This window comes from Phyllostomus hastatus, unplaced genomic scaffold (assembly GCF_019186645.2).
Source record: "Phyllostomus hastatus isolate PE091 unplaced genomic scaffold, TTU_PhHast_1.1 phas_contig_1, whole genome shotgun sequence".
Classification (NCBI taxonomy): domain Eukaryota; kingdom Metazoa; phylum Chordata; class Mammalia; order Chiroptera; family Phyllostomidae; genus Phyllostomus; species Phyllostomus hastatus.
Genome location: NW_025333498.1, coordinates 12,890,630 through 12,911,088, shown reverse-complemented (window position 1 = coordinate 12,911,088; position 20,459 = coordinate 12,890,630). Strand labels below are relative to the sequence as shown.

Here is a 20,459-nt window from a genome sequence, read left to right as displayed (position 1 = left end):
CATATAAGATCATACAATCTACAAAGACAGACAATTTTACGTTTCTTTCTGATGTGGATACTTTTAATTCTTTATTTTAAAAGGATGAAGAAAATGATTGCTCTGGCTAGGGCTTCCAGTATGATGCTGAGTAAGACTGGTGAGAGTGGGCACTCTTGTCTTGTTCCTGACTTTAGAGGAAGAGCTTTCAATCATCGCTGAGTTTATGCTGAGGTATGTTCCTTCTACACCAAATTTGTTGCTTTTTTACCATTAAGAGAAGTTGTATTTTGTCAAATAATTTTTCTGCATATATAGATGGTATGATTTTACATATCATTTTATCAATATGGTGTACCCCATTTATTAGTTTGTGTAGGTTGGACTATCCTTGCATCCCAGAGGTAAATCCTGCTTGCTCATGATGTGATCCTCTCGCTGTTCTGTTGAAGTTGGTTTGGAAGGTGGATTTGGTCTTGGAAGGTTCTATCTCCGGGAGTTAATCTATTTCTTCTAGATTATCCACTTTGTTGGCAATAATTGTTTACAGTCATCTCTACAATCCTTTCTACTTTTGTGGTATGAGTTGTAGTGTATCCTTTTTCCTTTCTGATTTTTTTTCTTGGTCTAGCTAAAGGTTTGTCTCTTTTATCTTAAAAAAAAAGTTTAGTTTTGTTGACCGTTTCTATTGTCTTTCTGGTCTCTATTTCATTTATTTCTGCTCTGATCTTTGCTACTTCCTCCCTTAATTTGGGGCTTAGTTTTCCTTTTTCTAGTACCTTGAGGAAAATTAGGTAGTTTGAGATTTTTTCTTGGAGGCATTTATCACTATAAAGTTCCCTCTTAAAACTGCTTTTGCAGCATCCCATAGATTTTGGTGTGTTGTGTTTTCATTTTCATTATTTTTATGATGCTTTTTGATTTCCCTTTGATTTCTTTTTTGACTCATTGGTTGTTCAGGACATTCTTCTTCCTAAAGAAGAATCACTTTCTCAGTTGGTAGGTACATGGACAGAATGGGAGGGTAATTTGGCTGTGTCATCAATTACCCATAGATTATAGACAGATTTGGCTAAGTGGGGTCAAAGAGGCCAGGTCAAACAGGTGGTAGAACATGTAAATAAATTGCATGGGTAAATAGGAAATTTGAGTTATTATTGCAATGTGATACACCCTCGTCAATGGCATCCACAGACTGACTGGGCTTGAGTAAGTAACATGGTTAAAGCAGAGGGACATTTCAATCAAACCCAAGGATGGAATCAAACTCACTTCTTTAAAAACAAAACCTTAGGATCAAGGAACTGCAAGGAAGCTCTTTGGTTCAGAATGTACACTCAGGATATGAATAGTATTTTATTTAAAACCATTCCTCAGAATTCCGTCTCCTGACTACTTTTGGATTTGCAAATTTTGTAGATTAAAACAAACAGACCAGCTCATGGAGAATTGCAAGGCAGAGGTTTCTTTGAGCTCGCACACTCTGTTCTCTCCTGGTTTACTCTGCCAGAATATACACTACCTATCATGGGCCCCTTGCCTCAATACCATCCACTTCTTCACTTACCTGGTTGTTATGCAGTCCCCACATGGGGGCTGTGTCTTAATCTGTTAGGTGACACTGAATATTGCCCCTTCTAGATGAAGATGCGTTTAGAGTCTTGACATGAAGAGATGGGAGTGTTTACATTTAGAGTGTGAACTCTCAAAAAAAAAACTTGTGGTCTTGTTTACTCTCTCCTCTCTTACCATCATGCTTGCGTCACTTAAGGAAAAGCCCTCTAAATGGATGACAGGTAAAAGGCTTGCCAATTTCCAAATTCTGGAAGTTCTCAATTCCTTGTAGCCATTCTGAAGCTGCTATTAATAGCATAATATGATTAATTAGGTTGTTTTAAATATAGTCTAATATGCTTCCTACAACTCAAACTACACATTCACTTTCTAGGTCTTAAAAAAATAAAACTTCTTGGTAAGAACAAAAGAAATTCAACCACTGCCTACTAATTGAGAACCTAATAATTTCTGATAAAAGACAGAAAACTGTACTTGAACAATTAAAATAAAATAATATAAAATAAAAATTTTTTTTCTGATAATGTAGTTCTTAGTGAAAGCCCTGAAACTTGTATGCCAAGCCTGTGAGAAGGTGGGATAGAGGCTGTTGGAGAGGAAAGGAGAAGCCCAAGAGACAGAGTATTTAACCTGTTTTCTAGACTCCAGATTATTTCAGGATAATGAAGTTACATTTTAGCCCTGGCCGGTGTGGCTCAATGGATTGAATGACAGCCTTCAAACCAAAGTATCGTCCATTCGATTCCCAGTCAGAGCACATGTCTGGGTTGTGCGCTAAGTCCCCAGTAGGGGGTGCTCGAGAGGCAACCACACATTGATGTTTCTCTCCTTATCTCCCTTCCTTCCCCTCTCTCTAAAAGTAATAAAATCTTTTTTTTTGTTACATTTCACTTTTAATAAAAGATTTTAGAAAATTTTTGTTGGCACAAATTTAAAAAGTAATGTGACTAGATGCAGAATTCATCTGATTGTTATAGAGACTAGTATGACTTAATTCTCCCTAGGCTTCATGACTAATCTTTATTAACAGAAACTAAACTTAGTATCCAAAGTGATAACATATCAAATAAATACATATCAAAATCTGCTGCTATTAATTATAGTTTTAAACATTTTATTGCATTTACAATGTATAGAACATTATAAGGATTTACAGTAGAAGCCAAATATCCCAGCCCTTAGAAGTTGAATAAGAAAGACTGGATGAACCATACATAAATATCTTTGAACATGAGCATTGGAAACATAAACATTATTATAACTTTATAGGTTTATACAGGTTAACTGTTACATGTAATAGAACAGGCGAGAAGGGTAAAACAGTAAATAAGAAGTCATTAGGGTGTGAAATAACTATAGCTGGATGGTGCTCGATAAAAAGACAACAGTGAAAATATGATTTGTAAATCCTAAAATGCCCTACAAAAACATAGCTATCCTCTATGCACAACTGTGAGGTAGAATTCTTCCCAGCCAGTTTTCTGGTTTCTTTAACACCATTTGGGGGAATCCCCTGTCCAGATGGTTCTCACACTGCTGTACCTGGGACTGACTAGTAGTACACGTTTTTCATTACCTCTTCTGCCCCCATTAAACAGACAAAATCTTTTCTGTTAGATTATCAATCTTATTTTAACTACCGAAAATGGGTGGCAAAAGTTAGTAGCAGAAACAAATCAATGTGGTTTCTTCTAGCAAACATATCACCATGCTTGGGTAAGTGCTTTAATCCCTCAAAAAGGGAAACGAATGCTAAAATTTAAGGTATAGGAACCCCTTGAGGGCTGTTTTGGGCAGACAGGTATTTGCTTCCCTCAAATAATACCAACTGCCAACTGTGAACAATATTGATTCTATCCCAACCCCATTTCTAGTATTTCAAATATGGATCATAAAAAAAGTTTACCCCTTTCGACACATCCAAAAATATAGTGATAATCCAACACACATTACAACCACATTGGAAAAAGGTATGGTAGTTTCTTTTAAAACTACCCTATGACACAGAAATTCTAATCCTAGGTATTCACCCAAGAGGAACGAAGTCCTATGTTCACATTAGACTTAGGTTAACAATAATCATAGCAGCTTTATTTATAATTGCCAATACTGGAAACAGCCCAGGTATTCATAAATAAGAAAATGGATAAACTGCACTATAGTCATACAATAGAATACTGCACATCAACAAAAAGGAATGAACTACTAATACACCCAACAACCTGGATAAATCTCCAAAATGTACTAATTCCAGAATACTACATGCTGTGTGACTCTATTTACACAAAGATCTAGAACAGACAAATCTGATTTATGAATAGAAAAAAGAACAGTGGTTGCCTTTGGGGGTTGAGTGGGGACAAGGGCTGACTAGAAAGGGCCATGTGTGAATTTTCTGATAACATTTATTTTGATAGCACTGTATGCATTTGCCAAAACTCAGTGGATGCATACTTAAGATTTCTGCATTTCACTGTATGCTAACTTTATACAAAAAAAGCACAAGCAGGTATTGAACTCTAGTTAATGATGTGATATGCTTAAGTATTTAGTATGAAGTGTAGGATGTCTGCAATTTAAAATACATCAAAAAGTGATCTGAATTGATGAGTTGGATGAACAGATATGTGACAATGTAAGCACAGTTATTGGTAACTAGCACTGGATGGTGATTTTGAAAAAATGTTTATAATAAATAAATAAATTGTTGGTGGGAAAAATCTAGGGTGCAAGCTTACCAAATAATGTTGAGAATTTTATTATTGATCCTATGGCAATATAATCATCAAATTCATCTAATCTGTGTCAATTAAAAAACTTAAGAGCTTGTGAAAGGACATCACTGAGCGTGAAGTGAGTAGTTTTCAAATCTATGCTGGTTCAAAATCGTCAGTGATATTTCGATCCCTCACACCTTTACAAAATACAATACTGATCATACATTTTAAGCCCATCTGTTGGCTGTGTAGACTAACATAAGAGCTAAGTTGAAGATATAGTCTAAGGAGAAAAATCAAGCTTAGAAACTGTTTTTCCCATGATTTCTAAACTGCAAAAGAACAAGGGTGATTATCAGAAAAGATGTGTAGGTCCAAAACATGAGGTGAGGCTTGATCTTAGTGAACAGGCCCCTGTGTTCTGAATGAAAGGACATCTGAATCATCCTCCTGTCTCTGAGGGATACATTTGGGGACTCTATGGAGATGACATTTTACTTGTAAATACTTCTAACGTGACTCCGGGATTCACTAAGAATGGATTTAGACTTCAACAGACCTTTGTCAGAAACAGTTTTCCACAGGCTTGACTAAAAATCCCTTAACACTGCTCTTACCTCTTAGTTGGTAACTATTTTTAGCTATCTGCTAAGAATTTCTCTATCATTATCCATAAGCATTATATGTACTGCCCCAGAAGAGTTCTTTTAACAAAACTAATCTTGATTATTTAAAAAATTTACTCACTGCTCTCAAAACATTTAGTCATAGTTCTGACTTTGCTTTGATCTCCAAATCCTTCATGTTCTAGTATAGCCTTTGCCTTTTCTTGAAGCACACAGACTAGGCTTGTCAAGTTTCCAAGTTTGAATTAAAACATTAGCCATGCTATTCACCATCAGAGCTGTGAACTTTTTTCATTCTTAAACATGCTAATACCTTTATGCTACCTAATGGAGTAGCCCTAGTTCTATCCATCTCAATTACAGCATCAGTCTTTTTTGTTATGGTCACTGCTAAAGTTTATCAAGATTTCTGTTCTCTAACAGTTCTTCTCTATGGTTTCTCTTCATAACACTAAGGGTGGTCTCAAGTCATGTTTTTACCTAGTTGGATACTTTGTAAGTATCTTAACAGTTTTGTGTTCTTGTTGCTACAGATTGGTGCTGACTCACTAAGAACCACTACAAGCATGACCTCCTTTTACTTACTAATGAAATTGTGCCATGTCCTGCCAATCTCAAAGCAGGTGATACTCCTCACTTGTCTTCTATCTTGCTGCTCTATTATCCTGCCATAAAAAGAGTTAATCTGTCAGATTTAAAAGTCTTGTCATTTACTGGTGAGCTCACCAATTATACCCTTAGAATTTTCAGTACAGGATTCTGAACATAGGGGAGATGGAGCTTAGGGAGGTGAGCATTAACAATGTGCCATTCTCCCATCACCCCATGACTGTTGTCTGAGACAAGAACAAAATTAAGGAACACCTTGTTTGCTATTCTGAAAAGATAATTATAGTAATACCTTCCATTTTTGGATAACACCTTAGTTTTCAATACATTTTTAAATGATTGCATTTCATTCATGCTTGATATTTGATATGATGTCTCTAATTTACAGATCCAGAGAAACTGTTTAGTGGTTTTTACCAAGGTCAGTAAATGGCAAAGCCAAATACTGAAGTCAAGTAGTTAAACTCCAAACTCTTCCCATTCACTATAGTTGTTTTAGCTTTTATAATCTGTACTATTCTTGCTATCATTTATGCTTCTTAGCAAAATCTATACTTTTCAGTAGCATATACTAACATCAAATATCAGATGCTAACCCTGCACTTCATTTTGCCTTATCAGTGTATGCCTTATCTGTATTTTGCCTCAACAGAAGCTTTTTATTTTTAGAACTGATAAGTGGTTAAGTTTGCTAATTATGCTAACTGTGTGCAGCTATGTTGCAGCCTACCTTTTTAATCCTAGAGACATTTTCCTTTGAGGGTGTAAGCAAAGATACCTCAATCATGGAAATACTATCATTGATGATATTTACTGATGTTAGCCTCCTGCACCATTTTTAATAGGCTCATGATGTGGAGGATTTTAGCAACCATACTATGTTTAGTTTTTATTAATTTTTCTTTTACTATGGTCTTATGATGCAAAAGTACATAGTAATACTCACTGTGGCAAGGAACTTAGAATGTAGTAGAGAACTCTGAATTCTTTCTCCAAAAGTCGACTGACAGTACAGTGAGATAGGTTCAGCTAATCTCACAATCACACCACTGGTCACAATGGGTTTAAATCATATAAGTATGGTTTGCTCGGCACTATCAGAACATTGATTGTCATGTTCCTATCAAGCAGTATGCCACCAACTATAATAATAAACCAAATAGCACATTTGTCAACTGATGGGGCAATGAAACAAACAACAAACACATTAATACTAGGTAACACTGGGAAGTACTGGCCAATTTAAATGCCTATAAAGTAAGAGAAGTATCCAATCTTCCTCATAGCAAGGAATCTTAGGCCTGAAATCAACATCCTAGCTGGCGGGCCCAGCAGTTTCCTTATCACAAATGTCCCCCTAGCAGAGTAAGGTCATCAACCATGAGGACTGGGAATAAAGCCAATTTTATCTGAGATGAAGTTATCATCTTAACATTTTAATGCTGCTGGGTTAGACATGTGTCAATAAATGCCCAAACTGCAGATACTGAATTTACATAAGAGCAAATAAATACATAAGGAAAAAAAAGTCCCCCAAACCAAACAAAGAAACCACAACAAAACTAGCCCAATTAACACTTCAATAATTCCCTGAGATGGGCTAAAGTAATGTGGAAAGTTGTGGCATATATTAATTAGAAATGATGGTTCTTTCTCCAGTTTCCAGTCAATGTTTTTATTATGCACAAAAAACTTGTAATATCAAACAGATTGCAGTTACCTCCTTCATATGTGCTCTAACTGAACTATGAAAAAAATCACATTAGGGAATTGCTGGGTTTTCATTCATAACTGTATGTGTATATACAGATTTACATACAGAAAGTAGCAGCAAATTTACAAATGAAGAGGAACAATATTTACGTTAAAAGCATATTTTAGCTTCATCTGAAATACTCAAATTACAAATAACATTTCTAGATGTTGTCTTATTTTCTTTTGCTGTAAGCAGGATAGCTTAAGGCATATAAAAATTAACTAATTTGATAAGCAGGTGAGTTGATGATAGAACTAAGAGTCTCATTACTTATAACCAATCTTTTATTAGCAAAATCTTAATAAAAGCATTTTAACTACTGTGAAATTCAGTAGAAGAAATAGTTATTGAGTACAACTGAGTAAATTAGCTAATATCGAAGTATCTAAAATACCAAATGACTTCTTTCTGAGCAGATTCACTTGTAACTCAGTCCTAACTTTAGAAAATATGCTCAAACCACACACCAGACTACAATACGAGGGATTATTATTAATGCCTATAAAGACCATTCGCATATGGGGGAATTGAGCAACTACTATGCATGAGCAAAAGTCTAGGAACACAAGTCCCACAGGATTACTTCCTTCAAAAGAGCTTATGATGTAGCAGGTGAACACAAACAACTGTAGCATGTGGTTAGCACCATCAGGAAGACTAAAGTGAAGAATCATAAAAGTTTACACTCACAGAAGTTAAGCCCTAAAAGACTGAGGATTATCAAATATAGAAAGAACTTCCTGGCTGTTCTCAGAAGCAGTGGTAGCACAAGACAAGAAGGAGCATTTGAAATGTTGCCCCCAGATTTTCTGGCATATCTGACTAGAAAAAAAGGCTGCACCTATAACCAAAATTGCTCCAAGAAAGGAAGATAAAAATATAAATAACTTCATCTAGGTTGAAAGGACACTGAGATAAAACAGAAACCCTACAGATGGTATTACGAAGACAGAATCTGAGAGAGCGCATTTGTAGATATATGTTAAATAGTGATGTGACTGTACTCACAGTTATGGCAGAGGATAGTGTCTTCAAGGGAGGAGACATTGTCTGGGAAAGGTTGCTCAATGGTGTAAATGTTGCAGAGACAGAGGAGGATAAGAATGCAGACAGAACAGTCATTCAGTGCACTAACTGGGAGCCCATTTAGAGCAGCTTCAGTACAATGCTGTGTAGAACCAGACTGCAAGTTGCTGAGCAGTGAGCAATGAGGATGCAGAGGCAACGGATATGGATTTCTCCACGAAATCTGGCAGTGTGAAGAAGGCTAGAGGAACCAGCAGGTTCAGAGGGAGCTTTTTTCATTGGAGGATACACGAGCATTTTTGAAGAAGAAAAGGAACTAGCATACAATTCTTTGCATAATTTTATACTGATCACAGACTAAAAAATCATTTTTAATCTTTTTCAAAAACATCTTCTGAAATAAAAATTTACACAAAATTATATACATTTACCATTTAAACTTTATATAAACTTAAAAGCACTAGCATTTTATAAATTTTATTACTAAAAGTTGCAGTTTTTGTATTAGACTACTTCAGAATTTTGCTTCTAGTCTATCATGAGAAAGTTAACAATTGCTACTTTAGTTTCAGAAAGATAACTGTGATTTAAAGGATCACACGTAAGTAATTATGCGACTTCTTCCCCAGCCCTCCTCCTCCAAAGTATCTGGAGGGTAGTTAATAATTTGGATAATATTTTTCAAGTAGAGAAAAATTTGAAATAATATTCCATTATTTGTAAGTTTTTAAAGATCTAAATTGTTCTTCACAATTCGTTTTTTTCATGACAAAACATGCTTATTATATATACATGCTTACATACAAACTTTCTGGCTAAAACACATGCAACCAACTTGAAAAAACAAATATTAAACCATCCTCACAATCCTAAGAATGCCCTTTTTAATAAGGTACTCATGTTTGGAAATAGGATATAACCACCAAATTAAATAAGATGCTTAAAAGAAGCCTTTTATTAAGCACAAACAACTTTTAATACATTATCAGTACAAATAGAAAAATGTCTTTTAATGAGTATGATTATGTCAAAGAGCCGAAGGTTTTCTTCATACTGACATGATAAAAATAATCAATTTTGAAGAATAATTACAAAGTAAAATTTTGAGGACACCACTGTTTACTTATAATCATTTATAGCCTAAATTTGCTGTATCACCTGGGGAGGAAGGGCAACCATTTTTATATAGAGAATTCCCAAACTCTTATTAGCACCATTTAAAGCTTATTATCAGTTAACAAACTGACAGGTCAGGTAAAGCTTTAAAGGAAGTTTTCAGTGCAATGTTTACAGTTCCTTCTTTTAAGATACTTGGAGTCTACAGTCTCGAAGCATGTTAAATAATTATGCCTTGGTAGTTGCAAGGTGTTAACATGTGGAGAGAAATGTGTAATGAAAAGAAAAGAGGCTTATCTTGACTGTGAAATGTATCTTAATGTATTGTGGCTAATGCTATAGTATGCTGACGACATGCGGGATTATTATGAACGCAGATCTCTGGGAAGCTGGTAGCTATTAGCTCTCTGTGGCCATCATTTCAGGATGTCTCAGCTGCTGCCTTTTGAGACCAACAAGTTTCATCCTGTCTCTGATATGTTCTGCAGTAGAAGCCATGTCACTTGGACTCCCAAAATATTGTTCAGTTCTAAAAAGTCAAAACAGAAAAACCCCATTCAGATTAACACAAATCCACTGACCACATCAAATGCAAATTAAGAAGCAAAAATTACTATAAAAATTATATCTGTGATATAGCAATAGTTCTTTTGTAGACCATACTGTTTATCTTTGAGTAGTAATGCAGTACAAGATACATTTTTTAAAATGGTATAAATTATTGTAAGATCTTGGGAAAAACATATTAGTGACATAGATGTCATATCATGCGTAGTCAGAATAATCTCAATAAACCAACAATACAACCAAGCTATGCAACAATAAACAAAACAACGCAACATTGGAGATATTTTGTTTTTCTATTTTGGGTCCATAGCATACACAAAGTCTGTATGTCTACTTCTGTGCTAAGAGCTATCTACACTAATTGTCTAATACAGTTTGGCAAGTAAAATATCTATTTAATGGTAAGGCATCATTTGGAACATTAATAGATAAAATAATTTAATTTTATCCTACTTACAGAGATACTGTATTCAGACTCACAAAATCTTTTAGAGGTAGAAGAGTTCCCAAAAATTACCTGGTCATGCTCTTCATTTTTTAGACCAGAAAGCTAAGGTATAGAAAATTAAGTAACTTAACTAAGATGACACAGTGGAAAAACTGAGATTTGAATCTGGATCTTCAAGTAGTGAATCCAGAAAGACCATCCATTTTAAAAATACTTTTCTAGGAGAATAGTACTGAAGATAAATCTGAATAATTTTACTATCAAACTTTATGTGACACAGATTATCATACAAAATGGAATAACAATTCCAAAGGTTAAAGGTGGTGGTTGTGAAATTTGAATATATAATATTAACTTTTTTTAATCTTAAAAGGATGAGGAAATGACACACACACTATTGGTAGAACACAGGAGGGCAAGCTCAAGCAAAAACACCAGGGAAAGATACTCCCAGGCTGACCTGAGCAGGAAGGGAGACGGACAACTGTCTGGGAAACATGGAAATTAGGGGTTTGGGGGGTGGTGGTTTGCAATGCAACAACCAGAAGCAGCATATTAATATTGTTACTAGCTACATTTATACATTTTAAGATTTATTCTCTTGTATACATTGCAGATGTGTAACATGACTTCAGGTCATGTATTTCTGATTGTTCAAGTTTAGGTATGACTAGAGATTATCTACATATTAGACTATAAATAACACCAATATTCTTTCAAAGGGGGAACAGTGTACCTTTTCTTTTTAAAATATATTTTATTGATTATACTATTACAGATGTCCCATTTTCCCCCTTTAATTCCCCTCTATCTTGCACCCCACCCCTGCATTTACCCCCCACCCTTAGTTCATGTCCATGGGTTGTACATATTAAGTACTTTGGCTTCTACATTTCCTATACTATTCTTAACCTCCCTCTATTTTCTACCTACCATTTATCCTACTTATTCCCTGTACCTTTTCCCCCATTCCCCCAACCTACTCCCTGATGATAAACCCCCAAGTGATCTCCATTTCTCTGATTCTGTTCCTGTATTAGTTGTTGGCTTAGTTTGTTTTTGTTTTTTTAGATTCAGTTGTTGATAGTTGTGAGTTTGTTGTCATTTCACTGTCCATATTTTGATCTTTTTCTTAGATAAGTCCTTTTAACATTTCATATAATAAGGGCTTGGTGATGATGAACTCCTCCAACTTGACCTTATCTGGGTAGCACTTTATCTACCCTTCCATTCTAAATGATAGCTTTGCTGGATGGAGTCATCTTGGGTGTTGGTCCTTGCCTTTCATGACTTGGAATACTTCTTTCCAGTCCTTTCTTGCCTGTAAGGTTTCTTTTGAGAAATTAGCTCATAGTCTAATGGGAACTCCTTTGTAAGTAACTGTCTCCTTTTCTCTTTCTGCTTTTAAGATTCTCTCCTTATCTTTAATCTTAGGTAATGTAATTATGATGTGTGCTTCCTTGGGTCCAACTTCTTTGGGACTCTCTGAGCTTCCTGGACTTCCTGGAAGTCTATTTCCTTTGCAAGATTAGGAAAGTTTTCCTTCATTATTTCAAATAAATTTTCAATTTGTTCTTCTCCTTCTGGCACCCCTATGATTCATTCAGATGTTGGAACCTTCAAAGTTGTCCTAGAGGTTCCTAAGCCTCTCCTCATTTGTTTTTGAATTGTTTCTTCATTCTGTTCTAGTTGAGTGTTTATTTTTCCTTCTGTTCCAAATTGTTGATCCTGGTTTCCTTCCTGTCACTGTTGGTTCCTTGTACCTTTTCCTTTATTTTACTTTTCTGATTTTTACTTTTTCCTCTATTTTGCAACCATACTCAACCATTTCTGTAAGCAACCTAATTACCAGGGTTTTAAAGTCTGCATCTGATAGGCTGGCTATCTCTTTATCACTTAGTTGTATTTTTTCTGGAGCTTTGATCTGATCTTTCATTTGGGCCATATTTTTTGTCTTGGTGTGCCTGTTACATAGTAAGGGGAGGGACCTTAGGTATTCACGGGAGGCAGGGGGCAACCCATGTTGCTGCATTGTGGAGCCGTACGTGGGGGAGGGGTCCAAGAGGGAACAGCGCTGCTTGCTCAGCTCTTGGTCAGCTTTTGGTCACTTCCTCCACTACCCACAAGCAAATGTGGCCCTTCTGATGCTGATTCCCAGTGGGTGGGTTAGTGTATGGTCTAGGACCCTGTGGGTCTCTCCAGTGAACTCTCCTGTGAGGCTGGAAGTTTCTCTCACCACTGCAACACCCACAGGTTTTTTCAGTCAGAGGTTTGAGGCTTTAAATCCCAGTGCTAGAACCCTGGGTTGTGCAGTCTGTCTTGCTCCCTTGTTGTTCCTCCTGGTTTATCCAAATGCAAATGTGGGACCACCTGCTCTGCCAGCTGCCAGCTTGCCCAACCTGGTCCTCCAGCTGCTGCCTTGCCATGTGTCCTTTCCACTCTGGCTTCCCATCGCTGCCCCTCCTACCAGTCTCCATGAATGCTTCTTCTTTAACTCCTTGGTTGTTGGACTTCCATACAGTTCGATTTTCTGTCAGTTCTGGTTGTTTTTTGTTTTTAAATATGTTGTCCTTCTTCTGGTTGTGTGAGGAGGCAAAGTGTATCTACCTACGCCTCTATCTTGGTTGCAAGTCCTACCTTCTCAATTTCAATTCCAAACAATCATTCAATGTTCACGACATAGCAGTAGTTGCACTATGTGTCATATTTATTTTAAGTAGTTTATATCGATTTACCTCACATAATTACCCTGATCCTATAACCTGAGGAGGTATGAATCTTATTTTTAGATGAGAAAATTGAGGCACAGGAAAGGTTAAGTGGTTCCACATAAGTGGTTTATCTGTAGCGGTGCCGAGATTTTAACCCAAGACATCCGGTTAGAAGCCACAATTCTAATTGTTACACTATACTAAAATATAAGGATAGATATATTCAATAGTTTGTTTTCCCTATTGTGTGAATTAAATAGCCTCTGAATTACCTCTAAATCTCTTTCACTAAGAAGGTCTAGACCTTGGGGATAAAGCTCCTTCTGACTCATTTACTGGCCCATTTATTATTTGCATGAGTTTCATATTTTTATCATTGACTATCTGAAATAAAAAGAAACATGGGAATCAGAATCCCATCATTTTACAAATGGAGAAACTGGGACTCCACACAGCACAGTGAAAGCAGATGGGTTTGGAGCCGGAAAGACCTGACATTGTATCCTAATTCCACTTAGAGGCTGTGAAATCCTGGGCACCTTATTTAATATTTCTGAGCCTTAGTTTCTCCATCTGTAAATAAGAAATAATCATACTGGCCTCATACTATTTGGCCAAAAGTAATAAAGGTGATGTTATCTTGGTGCTAGAAACATACTGAGCTCACTACACATGAGTCCCCACACCTTCCTTGAATGATGCCCGAAGTCACTCTACTCCCTATCATCATTTAGCCAAGGCTAGAGCCCCAGATGTCAACCTAGTCAATGATCTTTCTTCTACAACAAGCTCTCAAGAAGCAACACAGTTGCAAGTTGAGAGCAAGTATCATGTGCTACTGCTGCTAAGAGCTGAGTTTGGGTTTCTTTTCATTTTAAACCAGTTCATTGTAAGAACTGAACATGTGGACCAAAGCTAACTGACTTGGCTTTTTAAACAAACAGATTTTCCTCTCTTCATGATTTCACCGGTAAAAAAACATAATTATAAGACCATGCACCATACCCATCAGGATAAACTACAGGAACAGTTAATCTATCCAAAAGTGATTTCCCAACTGCTTCAATTTCATCAAATTGCTCCTCGTCATTAATAGCTTCAGGTTCTTCTGGACAGTCTTGCAAAATCTGCAACAAAACAGCACCATCAAGAGACAGAGAAAGGAAATAAAGCTCATGTAAATTTAGGAGATTGAAGGTGCTTATATTTTGTTTCATTTTAGCATTTTCATGTGCACTATTGTACCTGATTGATTTATTATCGGCAAAACTGGCTCAAGAAAGTCTGACAAAATGAAATATATAATCCCTACTAATATATAGTTGGAATATAAAAAGGTCTATAGTGATTTCCAAGAAAAAAAAAAACTAGATAATTATTTGGAAAGAAAGCTCATACTGTACTTAAGAAATATTGTTTTACTCATCAAGTAACTATTTATTGAACACTTATATATGTTTATTTAGTGCTAAGGATATAAATGAGGTATAGATTTTGACCTCCAGGTATTTATATAAATACAAAACAACATATACTCCAAGTATAAGCACATAGCTGATATGATGATCTAGTTACACACTTCATATTTATTTTAAAAATTCATCTGCTGACTTAAGTGATATAAACTGATATGATTATAATTAAAATATAGGGAAGTTCTACAGCCCTTGATATTATTTTCTTTTCCCTTAACTATTACCATTTAAATTAAACTACCAAAACAACAACAACAACAAACAAACAAACCCTTGCAAAATTTGGAGAAGGGGAAAAAAAAGTACTTATTTTTGCAACTTCTTTTTTACAATATACTTTACTGAATCCAATCATTTATTTCAGTATTACTCACTGAGAACATTTTTATGTTCTAAAATTCTAGATTCAATTTAAATATTTTCCCAATCATACTATACATTTGTTTATAGTTGTTATATTCACCCTTACTGGTATAAAACCAAACACAGTCAAGAAGAAAATAAAATCTGATAGTAGAAGGTTTTATTATAGGTTCGCACAGCAAAATAACCTTAAGTTTACTGTAAGCATGATAAAGGCCATTGAGTAGAAAGAATAGAAATGTTAATCTATTAAAAAACTACCGACCATGTATATTCTTGCATGACTTCTTAAAGCAGTCTAGATTTTAAGATGTCCTTGCTGACACCTTTAAAAAGCAGTATCCTAAAAAGTTTTCAGTAATATGAGAAATAGGGCCAGTGGTCACCGTTGGACAGGAGGGACAAGCAGCAGAAGCAGTGTGTCGAAAGGGACTGGGGGCGCCTCTGCAATGCCTGTAATGTTCTGTGGTTTGAATAGTGCACTAATTACAAACATGGGTTCATGTTGTTAAAAGTAATTGAGCAAAACATTTATGATCTCTACACTATATTAATATTATACACGTCAATAAAAAGTTTTCATTAGAATAATCAGTAGATGAACAAGTTCACCCATTTTGCATATTTTTATTTATTATCATTAAGCCCATTTTAAACTAAAACACTGACCTGTGGAGTTCAGTGACCACCTCAGAAAGAGTTTCTTACAAACACTGCCCAGCAAATGTAGTTCATAAAACAAACATAAACTGCTTAATTCCTGAGGATTCTGACATCTTTTCTGTTCTACAGATGAGGCTATCACATTTAAAACTGAGGTTTCTCATATCTTAAGTTATACTAAATAGGTCTTACATATAAACTTTTATTTTAAGAGAGAGAGCAAAACAAAGTTAACTACATAAAAAGCTCCTTTTCAGAATGGAAATGTAAAGCTCAGGTGCTATAAATTTTCACTGTGCTGAGTTAAAAAAAAAGTTCTATTGAAAATTGCCCAGGAACACTGCATATTCATTTCTGGTTTTTGAGAATAAATAATTCATTAAATAATAAATTTTAGAATTACTCTTTAAATGATAACATATGAGAAAAGGTTTTAATTCTGATTCTTATCCTCGTTTCAGTTACACAGACTATTTTAAACAGTAAAAAATTTAAAAGTGTCCTTTTAAATAACGTATGACAATTCATAGCAGTTATCACAGCAGAGTTTCCTTCCCTGGAATAATGACTAATATGGGAGTCATGACATCCTAAAGAATGAACAGCACATTCTGGGCAGTAGGTCTGGTGAGGAGAGAAGCACTGTAGACAGGGGACTACTGAATAGTTTTGAATTTCTCCAACCGTGGTACTCCACCACTGGTATCAATTACTAAGAGAATTTTATTTGAACCCTCTAAGACAATATGCCTAAACACACTTTAAACAACATAAAATAAATTTCTTTTAAAAAATCACATAATTGTTAAAATTAACATATTTTAAACATACACAATACTATAGTGACCACATTTTTTTAAAAAAGCAAACCTTTTCGGCATTTGAATGAAATGCAACAGCCATTTCCAGTCTATGTACTCTCTCTTCAGATGCTATTGTAAATTGTTTCCATACTCTGTTCAGTCGAGGAAGTGTGTCCCCAGATGATCGAGAAGTGCAGCGCAGAGACTGGCACAACACAACTGTGGCCTGTAGCAACTGTCTTCCATAGTCATAAGTACTCTAAAAAAATAAACAAACATGAAATTGTAATAAAAGAATTCTGAAAAGAGGGATGGCAAATTGTGCAGGAGGACTCTGGCTGGAATTAAGTGACACTACTGGATATCAATACCCAATGACTCTACTGGCACTTATTACCTCAAATTGTCAGCATGCACAAATAATGAAGGGGAAGCAATAGTTTAGTTAGTTTCCAGTAAGTTTCTTTCTTATTCTGTTTTCCCCATCCCAGTCTGCTCAATTCCATGGGTCAAAAGGAGTGTCTGTTCTGTCATTAATTGAGACAAGTGGGTGAAAACAGGCACTTTATATTCCATATAGGAAACCACAACAACTGTTACACTGTGAACTCAGTTATTATGGAAATTAAGATACTTTCCACAACAACAAAAAAACCTGTGTTGTTATGTTAATGCTGATGAGATGCAGAAACTAGGGTTTCTGATTTACTAATATTAACATATTTTATGTTAACTTTCAATAGTGGTTATAGTGCCTAAAAACAATGCTGTAAATATGTAATATAAATCATACAGAACCTGTGTTCAGGAAAAATAAACCCTCTCAAGTTTATGCAGGCTAGTTTTGATGCACCAGCTGACATTCTTAGTTCCGTGATATTTCTGGAATAACATAACTAACCTTCTTGGACTTGGAGGGTTAAGTTACATTATAATCATGCAGAAAGCTATTCAAATACTGAGCTTGTAGAAAAGGAAGGTAATCAGTTCTGCACCTGTGCAACATCAACAAATTTTCTATGCTTTTCCAGTAAAACTTTCGTTTCCTGAGCATCATCGCCCAATCTGATGTGGGTCTTAAGCAGAGCATCCAAAAGTTCACTTAGCCATTCTACTGCCTAAATGAAAAGAAACAACAGTGAACCTGGAGTCATAAGTCTCTACTTATTATATCAAAACATCATATTTATTAAAAAAGCACACCATGTGATTAATCTATTAGTTATAACTTAAGTTTTCTAATAGCTTATTTCAATCAATGACAAGCTATAGGAATTAATGATCTTACCTCCTCAATATTTTTAAAAATCTAAAGATAAGACCTATTAAAGAGAAGTACTCTTTTAAAATTATTATCACATGATTTACTTTAATAGATCATATGCTTATGTAATCTAGATCTTACTGAATCTCATTACAGATTTATGCTACCATTTAAAGTCATAAATTTCCTCTATATCAACCTGAAATGATGGCCTCTTATGCTAATTTCAAAAAGACTCAAATTGTTCACCTAGTTGAAAAACACCCTTGAGGGTTTAAAAAGCAATGTACTATCTGGCCCTTATCCTGGGATATAACTGATAACAAGTCAACAGTAATAAACAGTAAATAACCCCAATTTCTAGCTCATTAGAGGATTTCATGAAGGAGGTAAATCTAATGAGACCAGTAAGATAACCGGGAATACAGAACTTTTATTATTTCAACAGTATAAACTAGAATCTGACTTAATGTTACTTTCTTAGGACCATGAAACATATACTTTATTTATAGTTAGGTGAAATCAATCTTCTAATAAAATCAACTATATAACACTCTGGGTCCTTACCTGGGCAGCATCTTCTTCACATTTGAACAACTGCACCATCTGAAGCATCTTTAACCTTCGTACATCTACCATGTCTTCACATCTAAGAAACACAAACATAAATTTAGAACAGCATTTCAGATTTGTAACATCATTATCTGGCACACACATTCTATAGTATATTGAAATATTTAGTCCAACACTATGGAGACTAACTATTTTGTATTGATTTGTAATAATTTTAAGGATATCTATATCTATGTCACATCAAAACTTTAAAATACCTGAATGGTGCTGAATCCCAAACCCTTTTGAGAACAACATGGATCCTGCAAAGTACTGAAGCAAAGCATAAACGCAAGTAGTACACTAAAACCCAAAGATCTGCCTTGTCAGTTACTATTAAACCAGCTTCAAAGATAAAAGCATGAAGCTTCTCAAATACTAATTTAGAAGATGATGTTCAAGGAAATAAAAAAATTAGCACTTTCATTACATTGCATTACTAAGAATATTTAACTTTGAATAAAAGAAACACAAAAACTCCACCTATGTCCATAAGAAGGAAAAAACTATTGCTCTCTGTGTGTACAGAAATACAATATAGAGTATTTTTAAATTTACTATGGTCCGTCTGAATAACATGCAGACTAAACTTTAAAGGTGACTCAACTTAGCTCTGATTCATTCCCTTCATTCCCATGCAATTCTATTATGCACTTTAGGTGGGAAGTAGAAATCTCACTGCAATTCCCAATACAAACAACAACTTAACCAGAAGGCACTGGGCTCCACTATAACTGATGTTCTTAAAACTTAACAATACAGACATCATTGTCACAAGGCTATTTTTATAAGGATGTCCTCAATAAAATCCCATAGCATATTGTTAAAATGAAACTTGGTTAAAGTAATTCTACAAAGGACTGAAGGCTGGTGATGATAAAAATTATTTCTAAAATATGAAGCTAAAAAACAATGTAAGGCAGTTTAATGATAAAGATGATATCCATGTATTCAACTTGTCATGTATTGAGCAATGTGCTTGGAAAAAAACGACACGGTCTCTAAGATGGTCCCATTTTGGGAGATGGAGGTTTAAATAAACAATGTGATGTTAATGTAGAGCTGTATAAAGGATTTATGGGAGTAGGGAGGAACAAGTGACTAACTTGTCTTAGAAATCTAAAAAGGCTTCCAAGGATAAGTATCCTGGAGTCTTGAAGAAAAGAAGAAACCCACTAGGCAGAAAATGAGGAAGGAAGCAGTCTAAGTCATGAATGCATCAAACAGCATGATGCATTCAGAAAAATGAAAACAATTATATGGTTTTGGGGTAAGTTAAGGAGATGGGGCCACAGGATTGGATTACAGTTTCCTACACTATTTCAAGGAGACAGAACTTCATCTGAGAAAACAGGAAGTCACTGAGAAAGGTTCTATACAAAGAAACTGTGTAATTAGATATACTCTTGTGTATAACAGAATAGAGAGGAGCAAGATGAGATACAGAAATACTGAACAAAGAAATGTTCAGGATAACAAAAGAGCAAAACTTTTGACATTTGAGATACTTGTAGAGATGAGAAGAGTAAAGGTTTTAGGATAAATCCCAAGTTGGGTAGCTGCTGGTAACTTTCCTGGACAGAAAATTAGAGGAGAAGAGCAAGTTTTGGGGGAGAATGATTCCAATCTGGACATACTGATTTGATGAGTGTCTGGGGCATCCAGATGGAGATACTCAGTAGGCAAGTGGAATTATGGGCCTAAGCACAGGAGAGGGGTTTGTGTCAGAGCCATAATTACTCAATTGTGATCATATTAAAGAAAGTCATTAAAGCAGTGAGACTGTCTAGGGAGAATACATAAACTGAGAAGAAAATCTGGCTTCAGAACAAACCATAGCAGCAGTGACATCAGCTAGAGGACAAAGAAACAGTAGAAACTGAGAAGAAACAGAGCACCAGAAGGAGTGCCATGAGGGTGTTTTTGAAGAAGACATGATTGTCAAGGAGTTTCGAGAAGGAGAAAATTCAGTTGTGTCTAAGACGATTCAGAGTGGTCAAACAAAGTCAGGACTAAAAGTACCCCTGGATTTTGAGCAATCAAGTGCTTATTATATGTGGCAATTACAAAGTCATTGGAGACATCAGCAAGAGCAAATTCAGTGAAATGGTGAGTATAGAAGTCAGATTGAGGAGCGTAGGAAAGTAAA

The 20,459-nt window shown here is 35.3% G+C and overlaps 1 protein-coding gene across 1 annotated transcript in view; it reads right to left on the bottom strand.

Moving 5' to 3' along the window:
• Nucleotides 1–2,667: 2,667 nt before the first annotated feature.
• The window catches only part of SESTD1 (SEC14 and spectrin domain containing 1), a 97,335-nt gene continuing 79,543 nt past the window's right edge, over nt 2,668–20,459 (bottom strand). Inside the window, exons 14-18 of the mRNA XM_045842967.1 lie at nt 18,266–18,347; nt 17,430–17,552; nt 16,502–16,693; nt 14,136–14,257; nt 2,668–9,933 (exon numbers count right to left, since the gene is read on the bottom strand). Of these exons, the coding sequence (XP_045698923.1) occupies nt 9,804–9,933; nt 14,136–14,257; nt 16,502–16,693; nt 17,430–17,552; nt 18,266–18,347 (649 nt within the window). The 3' untranslated portion in view covers nt 2,668–9,803. The remainder of the gene's footprint in view (nt 9,934–14,135; nt 14,258–16,501; nt 16,694–17,429; nt 17,553–18,265; nt 18,348–20,459) is intronic.